The sequence below is a fragment of the Acyrthosiphon pisum genome, chromosome X (genome assembly GCF_005508785.2).
Source record: "Acyrthosiphon pisum isolate AL4f chromosome X, pea_aphid_22Mar2018_4r6ur, whole genome shotgun sequence".
In the NCBI taxonomy this organism is placed as follows: domain Eukaryota; kingdom Metazoa; phylum Arthropoda; class Insecta; order Hemiptera; family Aphididae; genus Acyrthosiphon; species Acyrthosiphon pisum.
The window spans coordinates 33,333,915-33,357,968 of NC_042493.1; the positions used below are offsets into that span (position 1 = coordinate 33,333,915).

The 24,054-nt window shown below is 31.0% G+C and overlaps 2 protein-coding genes across 2 annotated transcripts in view; one reads left to right on the forward strand and one right to left on the reverse strand.

The window, feature by feature from the left end:
- Window positions 1-3,246: 3,246 nt before the first annotated feature.
- The window catches only part of LOC100162449 (RNA pseudouridylate synthase domain-containing protein 2), a gene marked incomplete at its 5' end in the record, with an annotated part of 153,378 nt that continues 132,570 nt past the window's right edge, over window positions 3,247-24,054 (forward strand). The window contains one exon of the mRNA XM_029485782.1: window positions 3,247-3,366. Coding sequence (XP_029341642.1) covers window positions 3,247-3,366 — 120 coding nt within the window. The remainder of the gene's footprint in view (window positions 3,367-24,054) is intronic.
- Window positions 3,406-7,458, reverse strand: LOC100168688 (transient-receptor-potential-like protein). Its single transcript, XM_016800722.2, has one exon. The coding sequence runs from the start codon at window positions 7,421-7,423 to the stop codon at window positions 6,053-6,055; it is 1,371 nt and encodes a 456-aa protein (XP_016656211.2). The 5' UTR covers window positions 7,424-7,458; the 3' UTR covers window positions 3,406-6,052.

Sequence of the window (24,054 nt, forward strand, 5' to 3'; positions counted from 1 at the left end):
GTCGTCTCGGATAATAATATTACAAGATACGGAAGCTTTAATGACCACACTTGCGAGTTTGTCGTCCGCGTGTGTTCATAATATATTATAATACAATATAATGTATTATATTATATCAGTGGACCGCGATCGCGACTTAAGCGACGTAAACGAGTTTTGATTGATGAGGGTGCACGAAACACGACTCGAGACTAGAAAATTACACGGTGGCTGACGGCAAAGTGTTAAAATGTGTATATATAATATAATAATAATAATATATTGTTGTGGTTGTGCAGATCATCGACTACGATGATATTATATATGGCTCAGCGTTTCAGTGGCGATAAGAACAACTCGTACAACAGCTGCAGTATCTGTCGTCAGTGATCGAGAGAGTCGGAAGATTTATCAAAACTAATAATAATAATATGCCGTCACGACATTATAATATATTAATATTATAATAATATAATGATGTAGCGCTGCTGTTTATCTTTGCGCATGTGTCGTGTACGCGATATTTAGTAATACTGTCATTGCGAAACATAACATATTTTCAGATATTTCATCGCTGCACAAGATGCGTATTACAATACAATATTATTATTATTATTATTATTATTATTATTATTGGCACCTAATACTGTAGCTATGTAATATGCATCCGCAGACTTTGAAGGTATGCTGCATCGGATTAAATGTGCTCTCCAAAATAATTAATTTAAATGCACCTAAATAAATGCTGCTCATACTCCGTTGACTTGAAAATATTTATGATTATATCATTATTAGCTTCTATTATAAGAAAGTTTTAGGTTTTTAGAATTTATCTTTATAGAAGCTTGTTTATTGAGAAGTATTTTAAATAATTTCATGATTCTTGTCAATTAAGTCATAAATATCGATCGCACCTTCGTATTTTTTATTCGTCAAACTTTAATTGTATTCATTGATTTCCTCAAGCTAACTCAGTGAGGACCAGTAATCTGTAAAAATATGTTGACACAAATTTGGGTTTACGACAGTAATAGGTACACAATTAAAAAAATTATTAGTATTAATATGCCCTTGTCTCCCTCCCACCCACACGTACACCACAGCCGTATAGGCTCGTCGATTATTACTCGTTTACCTATTTTATATATTATGTTTACAATATACAATATAGGTAAACATTAATTGCGTACCGTAGTCGACGTGGTTGCAATTTGGAAGGTCGAATTCGTAGGGACCGCGATGAAATGTCGAAATCGTGATGAAGACGAACGAATAGTTTATGTAATTTTAAAATATATGAACTCTGTGTATTAAGTATGTATATATATTATATATATTTATACTTACCGCGACTATAGTGACCGTAAAAACGTATAATTTGCTTTCGTAAATAATATTTCATCCGCCTGCACGTTTAGATTGCATTCATATTACCTATACATTATAATAGCTACAGGTATAATATATAATATATACCTTTTATATGTCTTACCTTCTCCGAGAAGTATTTTTTTTTAGTCTACGACAAACGTTCTACATAAAATATAATATTATATAGTTACGCGCAGTATTCATCTACCGAATAATAAATACATTTAAGTACGAAAATGTATTGTTGTGACTATTACGACCTCGTCAAACCTCTCCGTCCCCCATATAATTATTCTATTAAATTTATTATTTAGACATTTTACCACAAGTGCGTTTAAATTATATGGTAGGATAAGTGGGGGGGGGGGGCTAATATTCCAACTATCCCTGTCAGACAGTTTTTTGTAAGGAGTCACCCTCTCCTACAAAATATACTCTCCACTTTCGACTGTTATCATTTATACTTGCTCCGGATTGGAAGCTTAAAACCTTATATAGATCGGTAACTCTGTTGTAAACATAATAGAACTTGGAGTTGTATTAATATAAAATATAATGGATTAATATCTTCAGATTATTATTCTTATGACGATGATATAATACTGTCACTATAATAATAATCTTACAATATTTATTTTAAGGGTGCCTCAACTGTGCGAGACTTCCTCACAATTATTATTTTTTGTATTATCAATGCCACTGTGTTCTTTTAACAAATTTGCTTACGTTGTATAAAAACAGATTGTAAAATATTCAATTAACCAACGTATAAAAAAATTATACACTGACATATTATTTTTTCTGTAATTAATTCAACAAGTAAAATACTGTTAAAATTGTCATAACTATGATAATCACAATTCGTTATTACTTGTTATTATTTTTGTTTTTCATCTGTTCCCTTACAATTATTCAAACGAACACTAACGAGATCGTTAAAAAACACGAATTTATATATTATAATAATATTCTTGATTTGATGTTTATGGAATATATATTATATACAATTATTAAATTGATAACGAGTAAGATGTGTATGACCCTTCATATAAAGTTTCACAAACGTATTTATACTTATATAATGGTATTTGGTAAAAGAAGATACAACGGGAAAAAAGCCCAGGAAATAACCCCAAAAATTAATGCACCCTGTAAAAAAGCCTAAGCAAGTGACATAGAATTGTACTATAATATGTTATAAACACAATATTTATGCTTATAAACATGTTCAATAAACATAATATGTCATCACTTTTATTTGAAGCTATAATCTTCATTTTTATAAATTATCATTGTCCGTATGACCGTATGGTATCAATTTCATAATATTTGAAAAGTATAAAAATACAAAAATTAAAATACCCGTTTTTAGAACTTTAATGTAAATAAGGTAGGTAACTAATGCACAATTCAAACCTCGCCAAAAGTGTTTATTGTTAAACACAATTATTATTTTAGTAAATTAACCTTCAATAAATTATATTTTAGTACCTAAATGTTAATAAATATGTTGACATTTTAACTGGTTATTGAGTTTACTTAATGTATACTGTGTTGGGTACCAACTACTACATGCGTATAGTAAGAATATATAATATAAATAGATAAAAAAAAAATTTATTTAAGTTACATTTAATTACAATCTTATTTTGTTACGCGATTTGTTAAACCGTTTTAAACTATTGCAAAATTTAAACTCAAAACTAACATTCAAATAACTATGGTTTTTTTTCTTGCAAGGTGAATTTTTTCGGTGCTTTTTTTCCTGCGTACATATTTATTTCTAGGATTCTTTTAAATGTATTTAAAAAGTTCGTTAGTATAATAATACAAATTTGAAATTTATGATAACACCACTAGCTGATATTATATTATATTTGGGATATTCCGTGTTAAAATATTAAACTGTCAATCGAATTTATACTCATTTTTTCCTTTTTTTTGTTACAGGTAAGAAATTATGAAAATTTCATCGTTGGATCCCAGGAAAATGGCACCTCATATCGCGAGATCCTGGTATGAGATAAATATAAATTATATTAATATAATATTATAATGCTCGAGATACGGTTTCCGACATCCATAAATTATTGTATTTTTGATAACAGTTGTATGTATACGTATGTTATGGATCAAGTTTTGCCTACTGCATACCATGGTTAGGTTAGGTTGGTTAGGTAGGTAATATAGTAATAAAATCTGCATAATGTATTATGACTTGTAATAGGTGTTTTATTTAATGAATGGAATTTTTTATATTTTTGAAATAAATTAGTTATGACTTCCAATTGGCTCAATTTTAATATTGTAGCGGTTATACAGTAGCGTGTATATAGTAACAATAAATCAAATACACACACTCACAAAGGAACATCAGTGCCGATCACGTATAAGCCATTATACGATTTCGATAAAAAAAACCCCCGTAATCACACGTGCGATAAAAAAATCTGAACGATTCGTTTGAACGGTGGTAAGTAAAAAAAAAAAAATACTACTTGAAAGTGTGCTATTTCACACGTCATTTATTTTGTGATGTGAAAATGTCCAGTTTCCGTGTCGATAACGTCGTAGTGGTGACATAACAGCATTCACCTCAAAATTATCACATCTATAGGTTCTTTTTTGATTTTTTCCCCAACGATGCTAACGTGCAAATACATTTAGGCGTAAGCCACTATTTAAAATCATATAAATTTCTCATAATCGTTCGAAATCTTTCGTCTTCGATGACATTAATTGTAAACTTTATTAATTTTTGAGAAAACCATGGTTAATAGCCAATAGTGTTTTACCCACAGAATAAACATGGGAATAGTTTTTGGAATGAACGTGCTTCGATTTCATTCACATTCATATTTAGTAAACGAAACTCATTTCTTATACATATAGTGTGAACGTTAACATAATTCATACTTGTAGAAAACTTTTATTAAATCATTTTTTTTGTCTTCAGGATTGTACATTTGTACTTTCATACTATTTCAAAGTCAAAAAAAAAAATATATCCATGATGGTATTTCATTTTTAAATAAATAATTTAATGAATGACCCAATGAACGCAAACGAAACGTAAACGTATTCCTTTGAAAAAATAATGAACGTGAACGAGTTAATTAGATATACATTGAACGTGAGCGCGAACGAGTTCAGTTTTGAGTAAACTTTTCGAACACTGAATGGGATCTTATAATTGTGGAAACAAATATGTCAAATTGTCCACTATTGTATTATCAAGTAACAGTACTGCAGGTTTAAGAAAATTAATACTTTTTATTATTTAAAGCAACTCATTAGACTAATCTATTATATTATTATTGCGTACTATAAAGTCTAAAACTTTAATGAAATCGAACAAGTTGCATACTTGCAGATCAACGATCGGCGAAGAAGTTTAGTGGAATTAATATTGTGATGTTAATTAATAGTTGTAAGGCGCGTCCAGACGGAGCAGCTTTTGCCGCGCGGCATGAGCGTGAATACATAAATACATTTTCTGCGGATTTTTTTGATGCCGCGCGGCATAATTTCCGATCGGCCTAGTAGGCGGTCTACATCAAAGGAAAGCCGCGCGGCTTGTGCCGCTCGCCTATGCCGCGTGTGTGTGGACGTATTTTCGGAAAAGCCGCGCGCGGCATCATCAGTATTGTCTACTGGAAGATAATCGGGAAATAAATGCCGCACCGTGTGGACGTGCCTGTACGAATTTATTTATTTTAAGAGGGTTAAATGTTTAGTTACGATAAAAACACAAGTTGTAGTAATATTTTATGTAAGCTGTCGCGAAGGTGCTTTCAGACTAGATTACAAAATACATGAAATTTGTTGTTTTGGCTAACATTATGGTGACCCTTCTGCGGTTGAGTTCTCCGTACATATGCTAGAGATCTGTTGTAGTCGTAACGTCACACGAAAACGCGTTAACTATTGTTGCCCTAAAATCGCTGATGTGATTTTGAACAGTCCGTTTTAGGGAGGGATATATAATATATTATGCGTGAGCACTATGATGAGTATAAGCCGTGTGTTTTTGTGTGCAATATAATGTAGTGGGTAAATGTTTGTAGTAATCATTAATATGCGTGAGCCGTGAACACTCATTACCCAATAGCTACCAACGTAACTTCCATAATCTCATGCGTGTCACTTCACCAAACAGGTCATAAAAAAAAAAAAAATAGTTTTTCTTGTTAAACGTATTCATACACCACTTTTTCCACTATACCCATTGATAGAAATATGTATTATTGACTTATTAAAATAGATTTGAATTAGTCAATGATTTCCCTTTAGATTTTTGTTCTCAAATAAATTTTATGAGGCAATTAGATAGTGTTCAGAAACTCTTTATTAGTATTTTCTGTCTGATAGCCGATAGATATCTAAATTTTGATACAAAATAATGTCGGTTGCCTACCTTTATTTTCCTACTACGAAATTACAGATAAAATGTTACTCTATGAAAGTGTGGGCTGATATTATCATATTATATCACATGGAACTATTCATTAATGACGATTACATGATTGGATGAAACAAAAAATATGTTTCATTTCATCATAAGCGTCAAAAATACAAAATGATTATTACCTATATAATATACTAGTTATCAGCAACGACAGCGACCGCAGTTATTCGATCGTCGGCGTTTAAGCGAGAAAACATCACTACCGTTCTGGTATAGCGTAAAAATAATGTTCAATTACAGGCCGTAGAGCATTTTTTTGGAGTCGGCCGGTCGCTGCCTATGCCGCAAGTACCGTCGACTGAGTTTCTCCATCAGCTTACGGAAAGCTTCATCCCCGGAAAAGGGGTCTGGATATTTCTTTGACGATACCATGTGGAAAAAGCCCATGGAGCTGGCCTTGCAGCAGCTGACCACCCACATAAAAAGTTCCACCACGCAGCGGATAGTTGGCACAATGTTTAGGGGCGGTGGCAGGTCGCTGTGCATTGAGAACGACAGGAACACCTCCGTACGGCCGAACACCCATTCCACGTATGAGTTGCCAGTGACCCGTTGAAAGGTGTTGGTCATGGTGGCGATGAGCATGTTTAGCGTGACGATCACGGACAGGGTCTGGAACACGGAATAAAGGAGCGTGCCCACGGCCTGTGTGATGTAGTGGTTGTTGACGGGCGATGCTTCTTCGCCTTCTTCGGCGGGCGGGTTCTCGATGACCACCGTGCCGGCCGTGGACGATGTCATGCAAAACACGCCCCAGAAGAGTGTCTTGAGCGTTGAGTATACGTTTACGAACGACTCGTCTTGCTTGGTCTCGTAACCAGTGACCGGGTCGACGCGCGTCATGCCCGCGTAGTACTGGTAAAATCTGCAAAGGCCCGCGGTGAACGCCACTATGATTATGCCGAACACGGCGGCCAGCCGGGCAAAGTCTGTGGTCATTTTTCCCAGGGACACCTGCAGTGGGCCCAGCGAGTAGCTGAGCTGGCACAGAAACAGCAGCCGGAGGTAGGACATGACCGTGACCACGGCCAGAAGGCCCTCGCCGACCAGCGTTGGATGCAGCGATGTCCAGTATTTACGCTCGACGGGTGGGTTGCGTGGGTTCAAGTACGACAACCACCAACACACAACTGTGGCGCCTAGCATGCACAGTTTAACGCAGTCGTATATGTTCCACAACATTCTGAAGAACCGCCAAGGACCCTGCACCACGACCATCTTGGTGGTGCGCAACACGAACGTTACGGCGTACACCACGATAATAACTTTGAGCACCAGGCTCACCGTGTCGTCGGGGCAATCGGTCACTGGCTTGTCCAGGTTGTTGGCCCACGTCAGCACCACCAGGAACACGGCGTACGACGCCAGATAGTTTATCATCCTGTTCACGGGCAGTGAGTAGTATTCGCTGTTCTTCGAATACGGCGCGAACAGGTATAGGAGGAGAATCCACAGAAGCAGGGGCACGCGAAACAGCACGGCCCAGGCCGATGTATTTGACCAGCGATCTTTCCACACGTACCAGTTGCCCGCCCACGCCACTTCCAGGATCTGCTGCACGCTGCCGTGTGCCACGAACTCCTTCTGCTTCAGGTCCATGGCCATCACCAGCCGATGGTATGGGAACGATCCAAAGAAGTTGCAACCCTCTTTCCGGGTCAGTATCAGCTTCACCTCATCTGAAGTTCTGCACAGCCCGATTAGGTCTACGGCGAAAATCCGGGTCTGCAGGTTCAACGATTCATAGTCAGACTTGAACAGCCGGTTAACGTTACCGTGTTCCAAGAGCTGCTTGCTCAGCTGGAATGCGGTCAGGATAGGGTCATTTGAAGTCAGGTAAATGTAAAATGGATTGGCCAGCGCCCGGAACACCGACAGTTTTAGTTCGGACGCCTCAAGGCCGTTGTTGAGTTGGGCTAACGACTTGCACACCTGTTAGAATATTATGTTGTAGATAGAGAGAGGCTACAAGTTATAAATCCAAACGTTAAGAAGGAAAATACAAGAGGCACGATGAAAAAAGTTAGCAATATTTTTGACATCACCACAAACATATATTTCCAAGACAGGGACAAAAAAATGTATAAAAAATAATATTGTTTGTATCTACCTTAAATCGTAATAATATTATAAACAGGTCATAATTATATTTAAAAATGGATTTCTTAAAATATCATGAAAATGTCTTATATATTTATTTACTAAATAATTCATTCGAAAAAATGTCTGATGAAAAGTGAGTACTATTCGTTGACGGAAAAAAAAGAAATGCTTTTCAACTGACCTCTTTGCACAGACATCGAGCTTTGTGTGGTATAGGTATTATGTGGCCACGTTCTAGTAACATGCTGATGATCTGGTGGTGACCACACTGGGCTGCTAACATGATCGGGGTGAGGTACTGTGGAAACTCGGTGGAATGCTCGTAACCCAACTTGGCGCTTTCCGGACTTTTCACTTGGAGAATGTCTAAAAGCTTGATTACGATTGGATAATGATTGTGACGGATAGCGCGCATTAGTGAGTCTCCGATTTCGAGATCATTCCTTGACAATAGAAGATCGATCATCGGCTCGCAGTTGACTTCGATGGCCAAATTCAAGCCCGTTATACCCTGGTAATTTTTGCAATTAATGTCAAAGCCACTGTTATTCTCCAATAGGTTTTGGACCGCCGACACATCGCACATTTTTATCATGTTTAAAAAATTCCTCTGCAATTCTTCCAGCTCGTCTAGATGAAAATCATCAGTGGTGAACGATTCATCTTCCGTCGTCGTATTGTTAGTTACCTCAATCTCCTCATTGTCAATTGACGTTACAGACGCCATGTCGTGCTCTGTATATAACCGTTAACCAATAATGTACAAACTTGAACTGAAATCGATCTACTCAGTGTTGAATTCTAAATTCGTAACTTTGTAAACATTGTGTCCATCGAGTAATTCATAAACAAAAATTAAATTACCATAACAAATAAATTACGTGTAAAATATATTTCTTTAATAAACAATACAACAACGTAGTGTAGCCAGACTGTTATGGCATTTAAGATGTGCTTATGGTACATTGACATAAAGTATTTCTGAGATGTGTATGAACAATAATTACGATGGAGTTGCAAAAATTTTTTTTTATCTTGGCCGCTGATAAAGACAATAATGATCATTGTGTTCTATAATTATTTTAAATCAAGACACTGGAAGTATGTAAATTATATATTATATTTATTATTTATTTGTTATTCTTTAATTGTTCATTTACGAAACAAAAATAAGACTGTTTTTTTCGTCATTGACGGTAGTCAGGTATTATAGGTAGTTAGACATAACTGTACAATTTATATATATACTAGTTGATCCCGTGCACTTCGTTGTCCATTGAAAGTGTCAACTATACTATTATATGTTTTATTTTGTATAATTAATTACTATGCGTTTTCCTCCAAACAGTAACGATGCATCCTTCGTCTGCGCAGGTTTACTTCTGCGTATTGTTTCTTATCGTTACGTATAAATTAACTTACATTATGTCGTTTAAATTTATCACATAAATAATTTTTAAGTCGCGTTTGAAAAATGTAACATTAAATTTATTCTCAATATAAGAAATATTGTAACTAAGCACTGCATAACCATAACCATAATCACCCCAGACAACTATAAGTTGACTCATGATCTATCGTGGAAACATCTTGTTTAATCTAGAAATTTTTATATTTCATGTTTAATTAGAGTTTCTTGAAAGATTGGACTTACGCTTTCGTGGAATAATTCTTAAATGCCATCTTTCAAACCACAGAAAGAAAACAAAATAGAAAATATAAAACAAAATCCGTGATTGATTAATTGTTTTTTTTTTTTTTTCACGGGAACCAATAATTTATTATTAAAACCCATGGCGACCATTTATAAGCAAAAATTTCCACCGTAAATATATAATTCTCTGTTTGAGCACATACCCTGGTAGAACCTATGGGGATGATTTGTAGCCTATGTCTTATTCTGATGTATAAGCTATATTATTGTACAGTTTCATTAAAATCCATTCAGTAGTTTTTATGTGAAAGAGCAACAAAGTAACAGACTTTCGCATTTATAATATTAATAGGATATATTGACAAAAAATAATAATACAAATCAACAAACATGCCCGATTAACCAATAGCAACCAATATATAATACTAAATACACTATTATTTTTATATATATAACTAATAGCAACCATTTATAAACAAATATTTCTATCGTAAATAATAATATTTTTGTTTCATTTTTTTCTGGACAACCCTTATCACTTAGGGGTATGAAAAATAGATGTTGGCCGATTCTCATACCTACTGAATATGCATAAAAAATGTCATAAAAATCGGTCAAGCCGTTTCGGAGGAGTATCGAGACTAACACTGTGACACGAGAATGTTATATATATATAAGATATAAAACAAACCATAGTATCGCACGCGTGATAAAAATATCTCTACGATTCGTTTCAATAGTGGCTGATATATTAAGGAAAAATTAAAAATACAACCTACTCGAAATTGTGTTGTTTTACATGTCGTTTATTCTTTAAAATGAATAAAACCCATATTCTATGTTGACATAACTAAATAACATCATAACAGCCTTCACCTCAATAGCATGGCCCCTTGGCAGATTATTGATCCCAATGTTGCAGAATAAATAGATGGGAATCATTGTAGAATTAATATGAGGTGGGAGCTTAAAAAAAACTGTTCCTCTATTGTACAGCCATTCACATTGAACTGGCAAAACTGTTTATTCAAATAAATAAAAAATTTATATTATCAGTAAAGCAGCACAGGGTCCGCGATCTACCGATTGCCTACCTGATAATATACTGCTGCGAATCAGAATTCTTAATCCGGGCAACAGAAAAGTTAAGATAAATTTTGAACACCATACACCAAATATTAAATAACGAATTGAACAGATTTTGAGTCATATAGAGTTGGTACATTTAACGGGCAACGAAGTGCACGGAATCAGCTAGTAATACTATATAAGTAGGTGTATCATATAAAATATGACCGATAGAATCATAAACATCGTATCATTACAATATTCAATACAATTTTATATTATAATACGGCGTAAGTACGGGAAAAGACTATTTTTGCCACAGATTTGCAATCCAGGCTGCTATTATATTATAATATAATATAGGTACCAGACTAATATTAATACATTTTACCTCATTATAATAATGCAATAAATAATAATAATAAAAAAAAAATATCTAAAAACATTTTTACATCAGTAAAAATGAAATTTTGTTGCACTCGCTAATATTTTGCGTGCACTTTTTATTTTGTCGAAACAATGAAATTCTATTCGTGGCCCATAATATGTCTCGTATAAAAATTATACTGGAACACTATACCAACGTATTTTAATTGTATAGCTTTTTTACATGATAATTATATTACTTTAAAATTGTTGTGAAAAAACGTCATCAGACACATTTTAATTGACCGAAGCTCCATCCGAGTATGTTCGTGATAATTATAGTAACTCCATTGCATAATAATATTATATAGACATTGAAAAAGTCTAGAAAACTTTTTAGAGGTGTATTATAGTAATATATCTGAACACAACATAATATTGTAAATGTCGTGCTTCGACCGCTGGCTAGATCAGGCATGGTAAATCCATGGTAAGCAAGACAATTTTGATGTCTCCCGAAAAATTTAAATATTTGTCTTAGATATATATTATTAATATTTTTGATAATAAATTACATACAATACAGTGTATATTGGTATTAATATCTACAGATAAAATGTAATAATCGTTTTTGACTGATAAATTTGTTTTCTGATTTCAATTTCGGTTTCAGATATCGGTGTTTACTTTCTCTAATTTTTATTTCGGTTTCGGCTATCGGTATTTATTTTTTTCAATTTCGTTTTTGTTTGGAATATGGGTAATTATTTTTTTTCAATTTTAATTTCGGGTTTGATTACCGATATTGATTTTCATTGGTTTCGTTTTAAAGTTTTGACATAGATTTTGGTTTTTAACGGTCAAATCGGTATCAAACATAGGTTTAAAGCCCGGCTTAAGTTTCTGAATAGGTACATACGAGTTACAGCTGACTTAAAATAATCTTATATTGCGCCTGTTAGGTTACATAAATGTATTCACACATAATAGGTGAAAATACATTACGAAATATTTTTCATGGAAGGTTTCGAAATAATAATACGATATATGCGCATTTGATTATTATTTTAATTTTTCTCCTGTTGATATAGGATGATATAATCATGATGACCACCACTTGACGTGATTTATAGCAGAAATAATACGCGTGTGATTTTACAATACATTCTGACGTCATCCAGACGGGAACATCATTATGATTGCTATGTTATTTTATCAGTCGATGATATTTAAAGTATTCAATGCGTTTTAATATTTATGTATTGTACTCATTTAACATTAATATGAAACATCGTTCGTTGATAATGTTTTATTGTGCACAACAATGAATGTATTTAATACGAAGGCAGGTACGCTTGGGATGCGAACATAATTGAACAACGGTGTACATTGTAATTTTACATAATAATATAGGCAATAAAACCATTTAAACCACTCATTCCTCAAATTAAATTAGCACTTAAATAAACAATACCAAACACATGAAAACTGTTCAGGTATCTACCGGGGCCGTGTATCATAAACTTCTACAAATTGTGAAAATATAATTTAATTATATAATTAACGAACATTCAACTAATATTTTATTATCATACGCCTGTTAGTCGGCAGACCTTTGACAATTTATTAGATCAAAAGGGAACATCTGTTATTACTGGTTTTGAGTTTCACGTTCACGGTAGAGTACTCAACGTCTCAACTTGCACCTATATTAAATTTAAACTTTGTTATTCGTTAATGGCATATAATTGAACAATTTTAAATACCCAGTCACTTGTTCTAATGCATTAAAATTTTGTAAAATTTGATGTATGTTCAAAACAAAATACATTAATTAAATATAAAAAAAATGACTCACATGTCATACATATACAATCAATATAGGTAGGGTATAATGACGTAATGTGATATTTATGTTTATGTGATATGAAAAATTTTTAGTTTTTAAAATATTGTATTTACAATTTTTGTTTTATTTAACGCTCAACTGCTCAAAACTAATGTTTTTTTTTTCCGGAAAATATAACTTTGTTATTATGGGTTATGTCAATCGTGAAACTTAATAATTTATTCAATTTTTTTTTTTCATTTAAAATATATATTATATCTGATTGTTCGTTCATTCAGTTAATTTTATAGATTAAAAACTACTAAGTACCTAATTATAAGATGTGCACTTTGTTAAGCATTTAAAATCATCATGTACCCTCCAAGTCTCTACTGGTTAGCCCCGAAAGAAGCCAAAAAAAATTTGTAAACCACAAGAATCTCTTATAATTGTCCGATAAGAAAAGGCAATACCAATAACGTTAATTTTAATATAGGTAATGGCTGTGATAAATGTTTTAAAAATGTTATGCTGTTGATCAATTCCAATAAAGTGCTTCTGCTTGAAAAAAAGTCAAAAATAATCGACTGTCGATTAAACAACCAGCCCTCAAATCGCTTGGGCTTAACGGTTATCCATTAATTACTATTGAATGGAAATTATCGGAAAAACGTTCAATGGTATTGTATTTAACACACTCTGAACAATGGTTTTTTTTTCCAATAATGACTAAATTAATGAGTGTTTTGATTCGTGGGATGTGGACATAATGGATAGTATACAACGTGTTTACTTTAATATTATATAAATATCGATTTGGAAGAATGTATATAATAATATATGTTACCGAAAAAGATGATGATTTAGGAATTGTTATTATTTCCTAGTCATGGTCAAAAATTCCTGGTGGAGTAAGTCAATGTTGGATACTTGGATATTATGTCATAGTTTTATTAACATTTTAGTTGTTATCATGATAGTATTAAAATGTCAGTGTTATAAACAGTAATTTGTGATTTGACCTAAATAGTAATAATTTAACTAATATTGATTAAAAATTTAGATTTTATCACAATTACATTCATATTTAATTGTTGTTAATATGATATATTTGTTTAACCTGGATATAATCTGTTTAACCACACCTTAACCAATTATGAAAGTTGTTAGGATAAAAAGAAAACCAACCGAGAGTGCATAAATTAAAAATGTTTTATTATTTCGTAATGATAAGAAACTATAGTTTCCTCAAAATGTTAACTTCAAATTCGTTTAAAATGTTGGTGTGAATATTCGTTAAGTATTCCTTTATCCTTAGGCTATAGTATTATATCGTACTTACAGCAAAATGATTTAATAAATAATCGTATAGGTATTAAAATATGATTTAATTGAATAATTGAATATAAATTGAATTAATCAATATTTAGTATCATTGCTTTCTTTTGTTAAAAATTAACGTCAGTGACTAAATTAATTTACGTAAATTCCTTACCACATAAGGAATTATAATACATTTATAGTTACCTTATTGCCTATAGACGTTGACTTACAAATTATTGTCATTTTTTTCCGTAACATACTTCACATAAAAATAAATAATACCGAAATTCCCGTTTATTGTCGTCACATTTATACAGGTAATTTTGATTGTATATGGTTCCACAAAACCACTCTTTTTAACAATCCTTTATTATCCATATCCCAACTAATAATAATAATAACATAATAATATAAAATATTATAACAAAACAAAATCTATGTGAGTAAGATAAAGAAAAGAAATTACATATTATTTGCAATAGTTATACTATGCACTGTAATATATTTTATTTTCCTAATAACTTATGTTTGTGTTTACGTTTTACATTTTTCATTCAATAATAAGGGTTGATTCAATATTATTTTTATAAAACAGAATGATATTAAAGATAATTCGCTGTGTATAATATATTCCCAAAGTGTTACAATATTTTATTCGTTAGTAACCAATAGTATACCGGAATACGTGTTTAAGTACGCGTGATCTCGGAAAATCCATACGGATCTATGACTGTGTATTATATACTTTGCGTATTATACCTACCTATATTATTATTATTCAAATATGTATTTATATATTGATAATGTTACTATCATAAAATATTATATGCTTTGCGCCGACTTTCAATGCGATCCGTATAATACGCGTCTACGGATTTCGTTATCATATTTTATACATAAAAAATGTTCACTATTATTGCCTACCACCTACCTACTTCACCTGCTACGATACTCGCGGGTACACCTGTGACCAGATACCGGGAACACTCCGCTTACCATTACCGCACATCCGATTCAGTTCCACAGCTCTGCCACATATAAAAATAATAACAATATTATCTTTTATTCATCATAATATCTTAGAATTCAACACACGCGACCCACCGTAGACAAAAATATAAATGTAGACTTGGAATAAATAATAAAAAAAAACACCTCCATCTACAAATAATATAGTCGTCGTCTGCTGCTGTGGAGTATGTTTTATAATATGTATATATAAATACGATAGGTATTGTAATAAAAAATATATATCGTACTCGGTTTCGGGGCGGTTTTTTTTTTCGTCGTTCGGTTCAGGAAAGTTTTGATTTTTGCGTGCCTATATTATGTATACCACCGACTTGGGAAGCCAGTTACGTTACACGTGTTAATGGTAGGTACCTGCCACAAAAAAAACGCATTGGCCGTAAAATAATAATAATAATGTGACGCGGTATGGGGTATTCGGTAGTAGTGTTCCATGATAATAATATTATTGTATGTTATTATCGCGTGACACCCACACTTAAGTCCTCGTCGCGTGTAGGTGGTTTGGTACCTACAGCAGTAGATAGAACATAAATATAATTGCTTCACCCGTTGCCGCTAAATATTTTTACATTCGTTTGAAAGCCTTACAGCGCTGTTACAATAACAACTGTATCCACACAATCGACGATAGGTCTGTAGAATATTTTGACAACATTGTTATGGTCGAGTGGGGTTCGTTTTGACCTCGCACAACAATTTTTTAAATAACTGAAATCGATTTTCTTGTTCAGATGCCTAAAATAAAATATACGTTAGTACGCCCTGTTTGAGTATAAACACATAACGTTCCAAATAATTCACCAAGTGAGGTAACCCAGGTTTATTCTATTAAACAGTGAATTTATTCAAATATTCCATATTTTCAAGTACCTACTCGAATTTTTAAATTGTCTAAGGAGTGTCCTGTGGGGACATAATCTTTCTTTTTTTCAAAGAAGAGTAATTATTTTTTTTAACGGAAAAATATGTTAAAAAGATAGTTTTATATTTTTCAGAAACGCTGTAATGTAGATAACCATGCTGATATTTATTCGAGTTGTATGTGATGCATTTAACTGAGTGTTCTATAAGCATATGGTTGGTACTATATAGTTAGAAAATAATATGGGAACAGCTGTGATGGTTTTAAGATAGTTTATATTGATCTATAAACATTTTATAATTTATAAAAATTATCTAATTATATATTATAATTTACATTTATTTTATATTTTATTCAAGTATAAATTGTATCCTTACATGCGTTAATATCTTAGAAACTACTGTCTTGTTCAAATTTCGATTTCAACTGCTTAACCATTTACAGTTAAAGAGAATTATTCTTATTTGAAAAAAAAAGAAAAGTTTTTGCACATTATCACGTAACATTTCTCTAATGGTATAGAAATCTAGGTAACAATTTAAAAATATGGTGCTTAGACAGAGTTTCATATACCTAAATTCCATAAATCAGAATTTGAATAAATACATTATTGCATTTTATAAAAGGAGATAGCTTTATTCCAATTATAAATTATTTAAAATATACATTTTAAAGAATTAGCTATTTTTTACTATCACAAACATGAAATATGTCTAAACTTTAGTACCTATATTAGATAACTCAATACTATAATAAATAACTAATAATTAATAAGTAATAACCACAAAATAAAACAGTTAAAAAAATGTGATAGATCATAGATATAACTTTATAATATTTAACTTTATTATTCGGGTACCTCACTTAATTGTTATTAAATTATTTTAATTAAATGTTGCATACAAAATGTAATAAATTTATAACAAAAAAAAAAATACTGTATAAAAAAATGTACCTGTATAGAACTTGGACTCTTTGGAGTAAATTGAAAACAGACTAAATTGTGAATAATAAATTGAGTTCAACAATAATAAAAGTATATAGATATAAACTTTCCCCGTACAATATAATATTATAAATAATAGATAATAAGATAAAATATTACAAGTTGTCTATCATTACAAATGTGTCATAACTACGATGTATTATTATTTACTATTATATTTCAAACGGGTTACTCAATTGAACACCAAACCACTTCTATTAATAAAATTGATATATCTTGATCTTCACCTGACAATGCGTGGGGTACGCTCGAATACGTTTCATATTTTAACATCATATACACACTATAATATTATTATCCACGAGTATGTCCATGTGTTTGCAGTCTTACTTTTTGAACTTCTGAAAATGTCTCTGTTCGTGTAAAACACGAAGAGGTGTCGGCACAGGAATGGCATAAAAATATATCCACTGCGTGGTTTAAGGCGTGACGTAAAAATAATATTAATGACTGTTTTTTTTTAGTTACCTATATATATATTGTTCTCCGTATCCATGTGCCGTCGTGGCAGGCAAGACGCAAATAGAAACTCCGAAGCTGTTTTATTCGCACTTCTGTCGAGGGTCCTACGAATTATTAAGTAGGTACCTACTATTTGTATAATTTAAGTGATTCTTAATATTATCTAAACACAAATTTTCTTAGTTAAAGGCATAATTATTCTTGAAAAAATTGTAATTTTCTTCACAATTGTTTTTAGAACACTACGTTTCTGAAACCAAATTATATTCCTAGTATTATATTACCGTTACGCATTTTTAATTTAAAACACCGGAATAGAATATTTTTCTGAATATTTCGATTAATACAAATATATTTTTGAACTTGAATCAACTAGGTAGTTAGATATTAGCCCAATATTAATTTGACTCACTAAACAAAAAATATAAAAATGCATAATATTGAATTATGAATAAAAAAAATATTAGTTTGTGTTAAGAAACAACTACACCAAAAAATTAATACGTAAAGAGTACGTGAACCTAACCAGATGATGATGAAACCCAATGTTAACTCTGTCCAATCCATACATTAAAATATCACAGATATTTTCTGTGCGTATCCGCGGGTGTCTCATTATGTTCCCGCTTTCAGGGAACTACATGCCAGTATGCCACCATGACACATAGTTTCTACCGTGTTTATCCTCAAATTAATGTATTATAATTAATTTAGTTTCAAACATGTCACTCACTTCGAACGGTTATCTTTCACTGTCCTTGTGTATCCGCCGATGTTTTGTTAGATTATACAGATTATTGTTAGCTTTGACTTGACTGAACCGTTTGTCGCACGCGTCGCCAATGGTATCTCCTCTTAATGCGTCGTCCTTTGCTGAACCGTCAATTAGGTACAATTGGAGAAGAATTCAATGGACAAATCACACTGATAAAACTGTGTTTCGACCTCGCACGTCCTTCAGTTACAGGTGGAATCGTTCATTTTAGTATGATGTCAATCTCACGGGTACCGTCGACATCGTATCACGTATTTTATTGGGTCCTGATGAATACCATAGGTTTGCCGAATATATAAGTTAAATGTATTGTTATAATGACATAACAAACTCACGGTTATGTCAACAATGTATTCACATTTCCAGAATTTGAAGCCAGTAATAACTGTCGTATTACCAATAACTTAATAATAAATTGAAGAACTAATGGCTAATGTGAAATCTGAATAATTAATAAATAACCGCGATTTAGTTATCAGCATTATAGATTTAATATATTTTATACATTTTATACTTGCACGGTACATCGTGTAGCCAGTATTCATTTTAATATCGTACTACTGTCACTAATCGTGACGCGATTACCACTAGATGCCGTTGTTTAATTAAAGTGATTTTAATAATTTGGTTTGTTTTTTGTACGTCTGAAAGTGATCGGCGTATATGGCATACTAGCTCATATTAACAGAGAATAGATAGAGTTATCATTATTTGGGCTTTAGTAATAAGTGTTAAGACATCAGATGCTAAAATATTTTTGTTAAACTGGGAATCACCCAGTATATTATACATAGGTAATAATATTTACTATTTTATTATTATTATCACCATCATCATGTTAGGCAACAGTACAATTAGTATAAACGTAATATATTATGAGAAAACAAGATTTGCATAGTATAAAATACAATAAAATAAGATAACAAAAATTAAATAACATAAAATATACCTATATATTGGTAACTCATCGCTGCTTTGGTAGTTTCAATCATATACCATCCAAATTGTCATATTATGTAACTTGACTAGTACCGAGCCATATTTCTAGCTTTTTGATTTGCTTCGACGATGCCCTTGTCATATTTACTTATAATATATAATAAAACATAAATTATTATTATGTATGTGCAGATACAATATAATTATTAGTTACTACTTATTTGCTTACTTTATATAATACGTAATAATATATAACTATTGAGTATTGAGCCATACATATTATATTATTGTATATTCCTCACTTATCAGATCCAATTATCCAAGTTAATTAAATATCTTTATGCAACATAAACAGTAATAAAGTATAATATTATTACTTCGGGCTGACCTATTAGTTGTACACTACAACAAGTAAAATGTTTCAATAAGCTACGTGTTTAAAACTTTAAAATGTTAAATTTGTTAATTATTATAAACAAAACCTTTGGTATAGCCGTATAGGCACGTCTCTTTCACACGCTATAGGCCATTATAAACTGATATTATAGTTAGTACTTTATTACCATTATAGATCATTATTATTTGTATTAAACGTAGTAGTCACTAAAAATAGGTTCTTTCGATAATAATATATCATAAAATAGTGAGCCATGCACACATTTAACATTCTAAGCGGCACCATATTATTATATTAATATGCTTTATTATGAAAAACCGTACAAGAAATTTGCTCATTTCGTTGATTCACAATAAAATAAAAATATCGAAAAATCTATGTATAATAACAAAATTGTTTTATCGTATCCAAAGTATATATTGTGGATATTTTACTACATTTTTTCTAATGCAACTATACCGTTATTTTATGAAGTACCAACCAGCAATATTGTAATGGTTATTTATTAGTGTCTTATTATAATTTAATTATTTTTCATTGTAACATATGCAGAGGTTGAAAATTAAATCATAATCATTCATTTTAACCACACAATACATGATCATTATTTAAAAGATAATTAATATAATGTGATGTTAAAGATTCTACTCTAAAAATTATCTAAACATTTTTTTTTCATCATCGCATCATTTACTTTACCACTTGGCAGGACATCTTATATTTTTGTGTGTAATTCGGACTAACAATATTTGTGCAATAATTTAATGATTTAACCAATAGTTCGTCGATATTATTTTTAATATTATATTTTTTTAAAGCACTGCAATTCAAAATATATATGGTTGATAAAATGTTTTTCTGTAAAAAATAAATCTTAAATAATTTTACTATTACTTATTAAATAATGGACCAAAGCTTGGAATAATTAAAATCTTAAAAGAAAACATTATAATTTATAAAAAAACATAATTTGTTAAAATTATTATACTGATTTATAATAAAACTAAAAATAATGTAATAATGTAACTAAGAAAAAAGTTTTTTGACATTGTGATTTATGTAAAATAAAAACTCAAAGTCATATTATATATTTCAATTATACAAGTGATGATGAAATTTCACATATAAATAATATTTTTAAGTCACGTTCAAGCTTTGAACAATGACGTTGATATCACAACAAATAGGCACTATCATTATTATTGGTACAATATACGTATTTTTTTTACACTTGCGCCTTGATTGTCATGTAATTGAAATATAAAATACGCGAGTTGGTAGGTATCTATTGGATATAATTATTTATAATATTTATGTAAAATCTACATTGTAGATGAAACTCTGCAAAATAATACTTAATAACCGTTACCAATGTACATGTTACCAAGGTATACCACTATATTATATAATATAAACGTCAAACGCTCAGAAACGAAGACCCTCAGATATCAAGTCTAACAATTCGATTTATCAAGTGCCCACGATGATTTGTACAGTGCAGCAATATAGTGCAATTAGTTTTTCGAGTGTTTCTTTTATTATTATTTCTGATTATTTGCTCACAACCCGAATACTTACTTGAATTTTATATGTTTAGTAATAATAATATATAATAGCGTCTCAAAGTATGTATATTGTATTATAACTCGGATTTAGAAATACTTTATTTTTTATTTTACTTTCACATTAATTACGCATTAAAATTTGTTTTTTTGTTTTTTTTTTATAATTAATTTGATCAAAAATGTTTACAATTTTCAATCAGATTTTCCAAGAGGGCATCATCGTATCACAAAATATATTAATATATTAATTACTATTGTAAAATAATAATATAAGTACCCCATGCATTTATTGTTTGTTTACCGCTTACGGTTTTCGACCAGCTAGGCCCAAAAACTGCGTTTTCGTGGACAGCAAAACAAACAGCGGTCGTAAATAATAAAAAAAAAATTAGAAAATAATATTTTTTTAATGCCCCTATATACGGTTAATCTGACCCCTCTACCAGCTTGGTAGGAAAATGCATAATATTAATGCGCGGCAGTGTCCGTCTACCGGTCATACACCGTGTATGCGATTAATAACGTTAGGTAGGTATATTAGAATAATATATATTACACAAAATTATAATGTCTATATGAAAATTTTATTATGAAAATCCTTCGGAGTCGTCGTACCGGATTTATTATTGTATGCGGACGAAATTATTTTTACATCCGTTCCAATTATACTCGCATAACATGCGATAATATCATCTCGAAAACATTATGACACTTCCTGCATTCCAGATTAGTATAGTAGGGGTATCTATCTAGGTTTTATTATGATGTTAATTATAATATTTTACGCGTATCGTTTAAACAATGTATATGATTATTATTTACTTGTCCTTTATTTTAAGTTTTAACTGACCCCTCTATATTTAAATTGATTAATATCGATTAGTATAATATGTATTTTATGTTTACGTAGTATTATATTTTTATTTGTATTACCCTAATAATTGTTGAACAATTATAATAAAAATCGCTATTATTATATAATATTATGTATTAGGATAGTGCACAACCCTTCAGTATTTAATTATACGGTTAATTTACCGTCCACATATTACTAGTCTCCGATGTTCCTAAATAAAAAAACACATCATATTCGAAAGCATATATTAACACTTATCTTAAGTAAGTAATACCATCCAAGTATAAAATAGGTAGGTACATGTCGATCGTGACTACCATCTGTTTTTTTTCTTAAATAGCTCGGTCATTATTATCATATTATATTATCCACTTCAAAAATAATACTAATAACTTCAACATCATTGTGAGGCAACAATTTCGACGATATTTTCACTTGTTTCCGTTTAATATGAGCCAAAACACATACCTACTAAATGTTTTTTTATATCCAAACAAGTTATTATATAATATTAAATTTTACCGACATACATTATTGAAACAATTTTTGTTTTTGTAAGACAATCCGGTCAATACCAGTCAACATTATGAGTTCATATTTGTTAAGTTTAGATAATAAGAAAAATTGATTTCATAATAACTCAAAACTTAGTAATAATGTGACCGCTTATGTATATTGTACATTTATAAGCGTCAGAACTTTGGTGACCTGCAATACAATGTTTCGTGGCTCGTATGTTTATTGACCAACAATATTATATTATATGTTATATATAATACCGACCGCAAGTGAATAAAACAGGACTCGAGTGATATTGAAAAGTAGGTAGGTATACCCATGTCTCTAAGGTGTGATATTCCCGAGCTGGAAAAATATTTGGATTGGGTTCTCGTAGGAAGTAAAAAAGTTGTTAAAGTAAACTTCGGAATAAACTATTATAATATATATCTATATCGCTGTGTAATATTATTATTACATACACGTGAATTGCTATGTCATATATAATACTAAATTTAAGTTTGGTTAGGTAAATACACTGTCCTACAATAACATATAAGTACTTTATATAATAGATTGGAAACTATTTTCGGACGAGAAAAATTGTGTCAAGTTCAAATTAAATAATGTGCTGAGATTTGAAGAAGACTCAGAAATATTGTTGTAAAGCACGTTTTTACTGATTTACGATTTATATTTTATGATGTATTATGTATATGACTTTCGGAATTCAAAACTATTGCCAAAAAACAAGTCAAAATTATGGTAAATGTAAAATTTGTCATATTTTCTATAGTTTTATAAGGATCTTCTAACAGATGTCTTTGTAGCAAAAAATGTATACCAATTAATTTAGCGTCACACTAGGGCGTTCTGTATAATAGCCATATTATGATACCTCCCGACCTTTCAACGGGGCAATTAGATCTGTTTCTTTGCCGTTTTCCAACTTAAATATGAAATAAAAAAAAAATCGTGAGTATATTATATACATTTTCAACTTAGTGGAGAAAAATAATACTGATACTGGATGATAACACACCATTTGAACATAATAATATTAGGTATGTTGTTATTGTCTTAGTGCGGCATAGAAGCTGATCGTATTGTGTAATCATATTAAACATTAATCGTAACCGCATAGTTATATTTAACAATTTGTTATATTATGCAATTTTATTTTATATTATACATTCAAAATTAAAATGTCCATAACAAAATATTATGTTAGACCCTTGAACGATTAGTTAATTACCTACTTATAACTTTAAAGTGTTTAAATTGTCTAAGAGCTGTATAACTTTTGAAGAGAATATATCTTTTGCAGTATACCCCGTCACATTCCACATCTCATCATAACTTTCAATAAGTATTTATAAGTAAGTATAACTATAAATACTTGTTCAAAATAAAATTTTAGTGGAGGTATAAAATTCCCATAAAACTAATAAACTTAAAAATATGAAATAAAAAATGTATTCTGTGATTCAAAAAAGTAATGA

Coding starts and splice junctions, on each gene's coding strand:
- LOC100168688 (XM_016800722.2), bottom strand. CDS start 7,423: ATGGCCATGGACCTGAAGCAGAAGGAGTTCGTGGCACACGGCAGCGTG.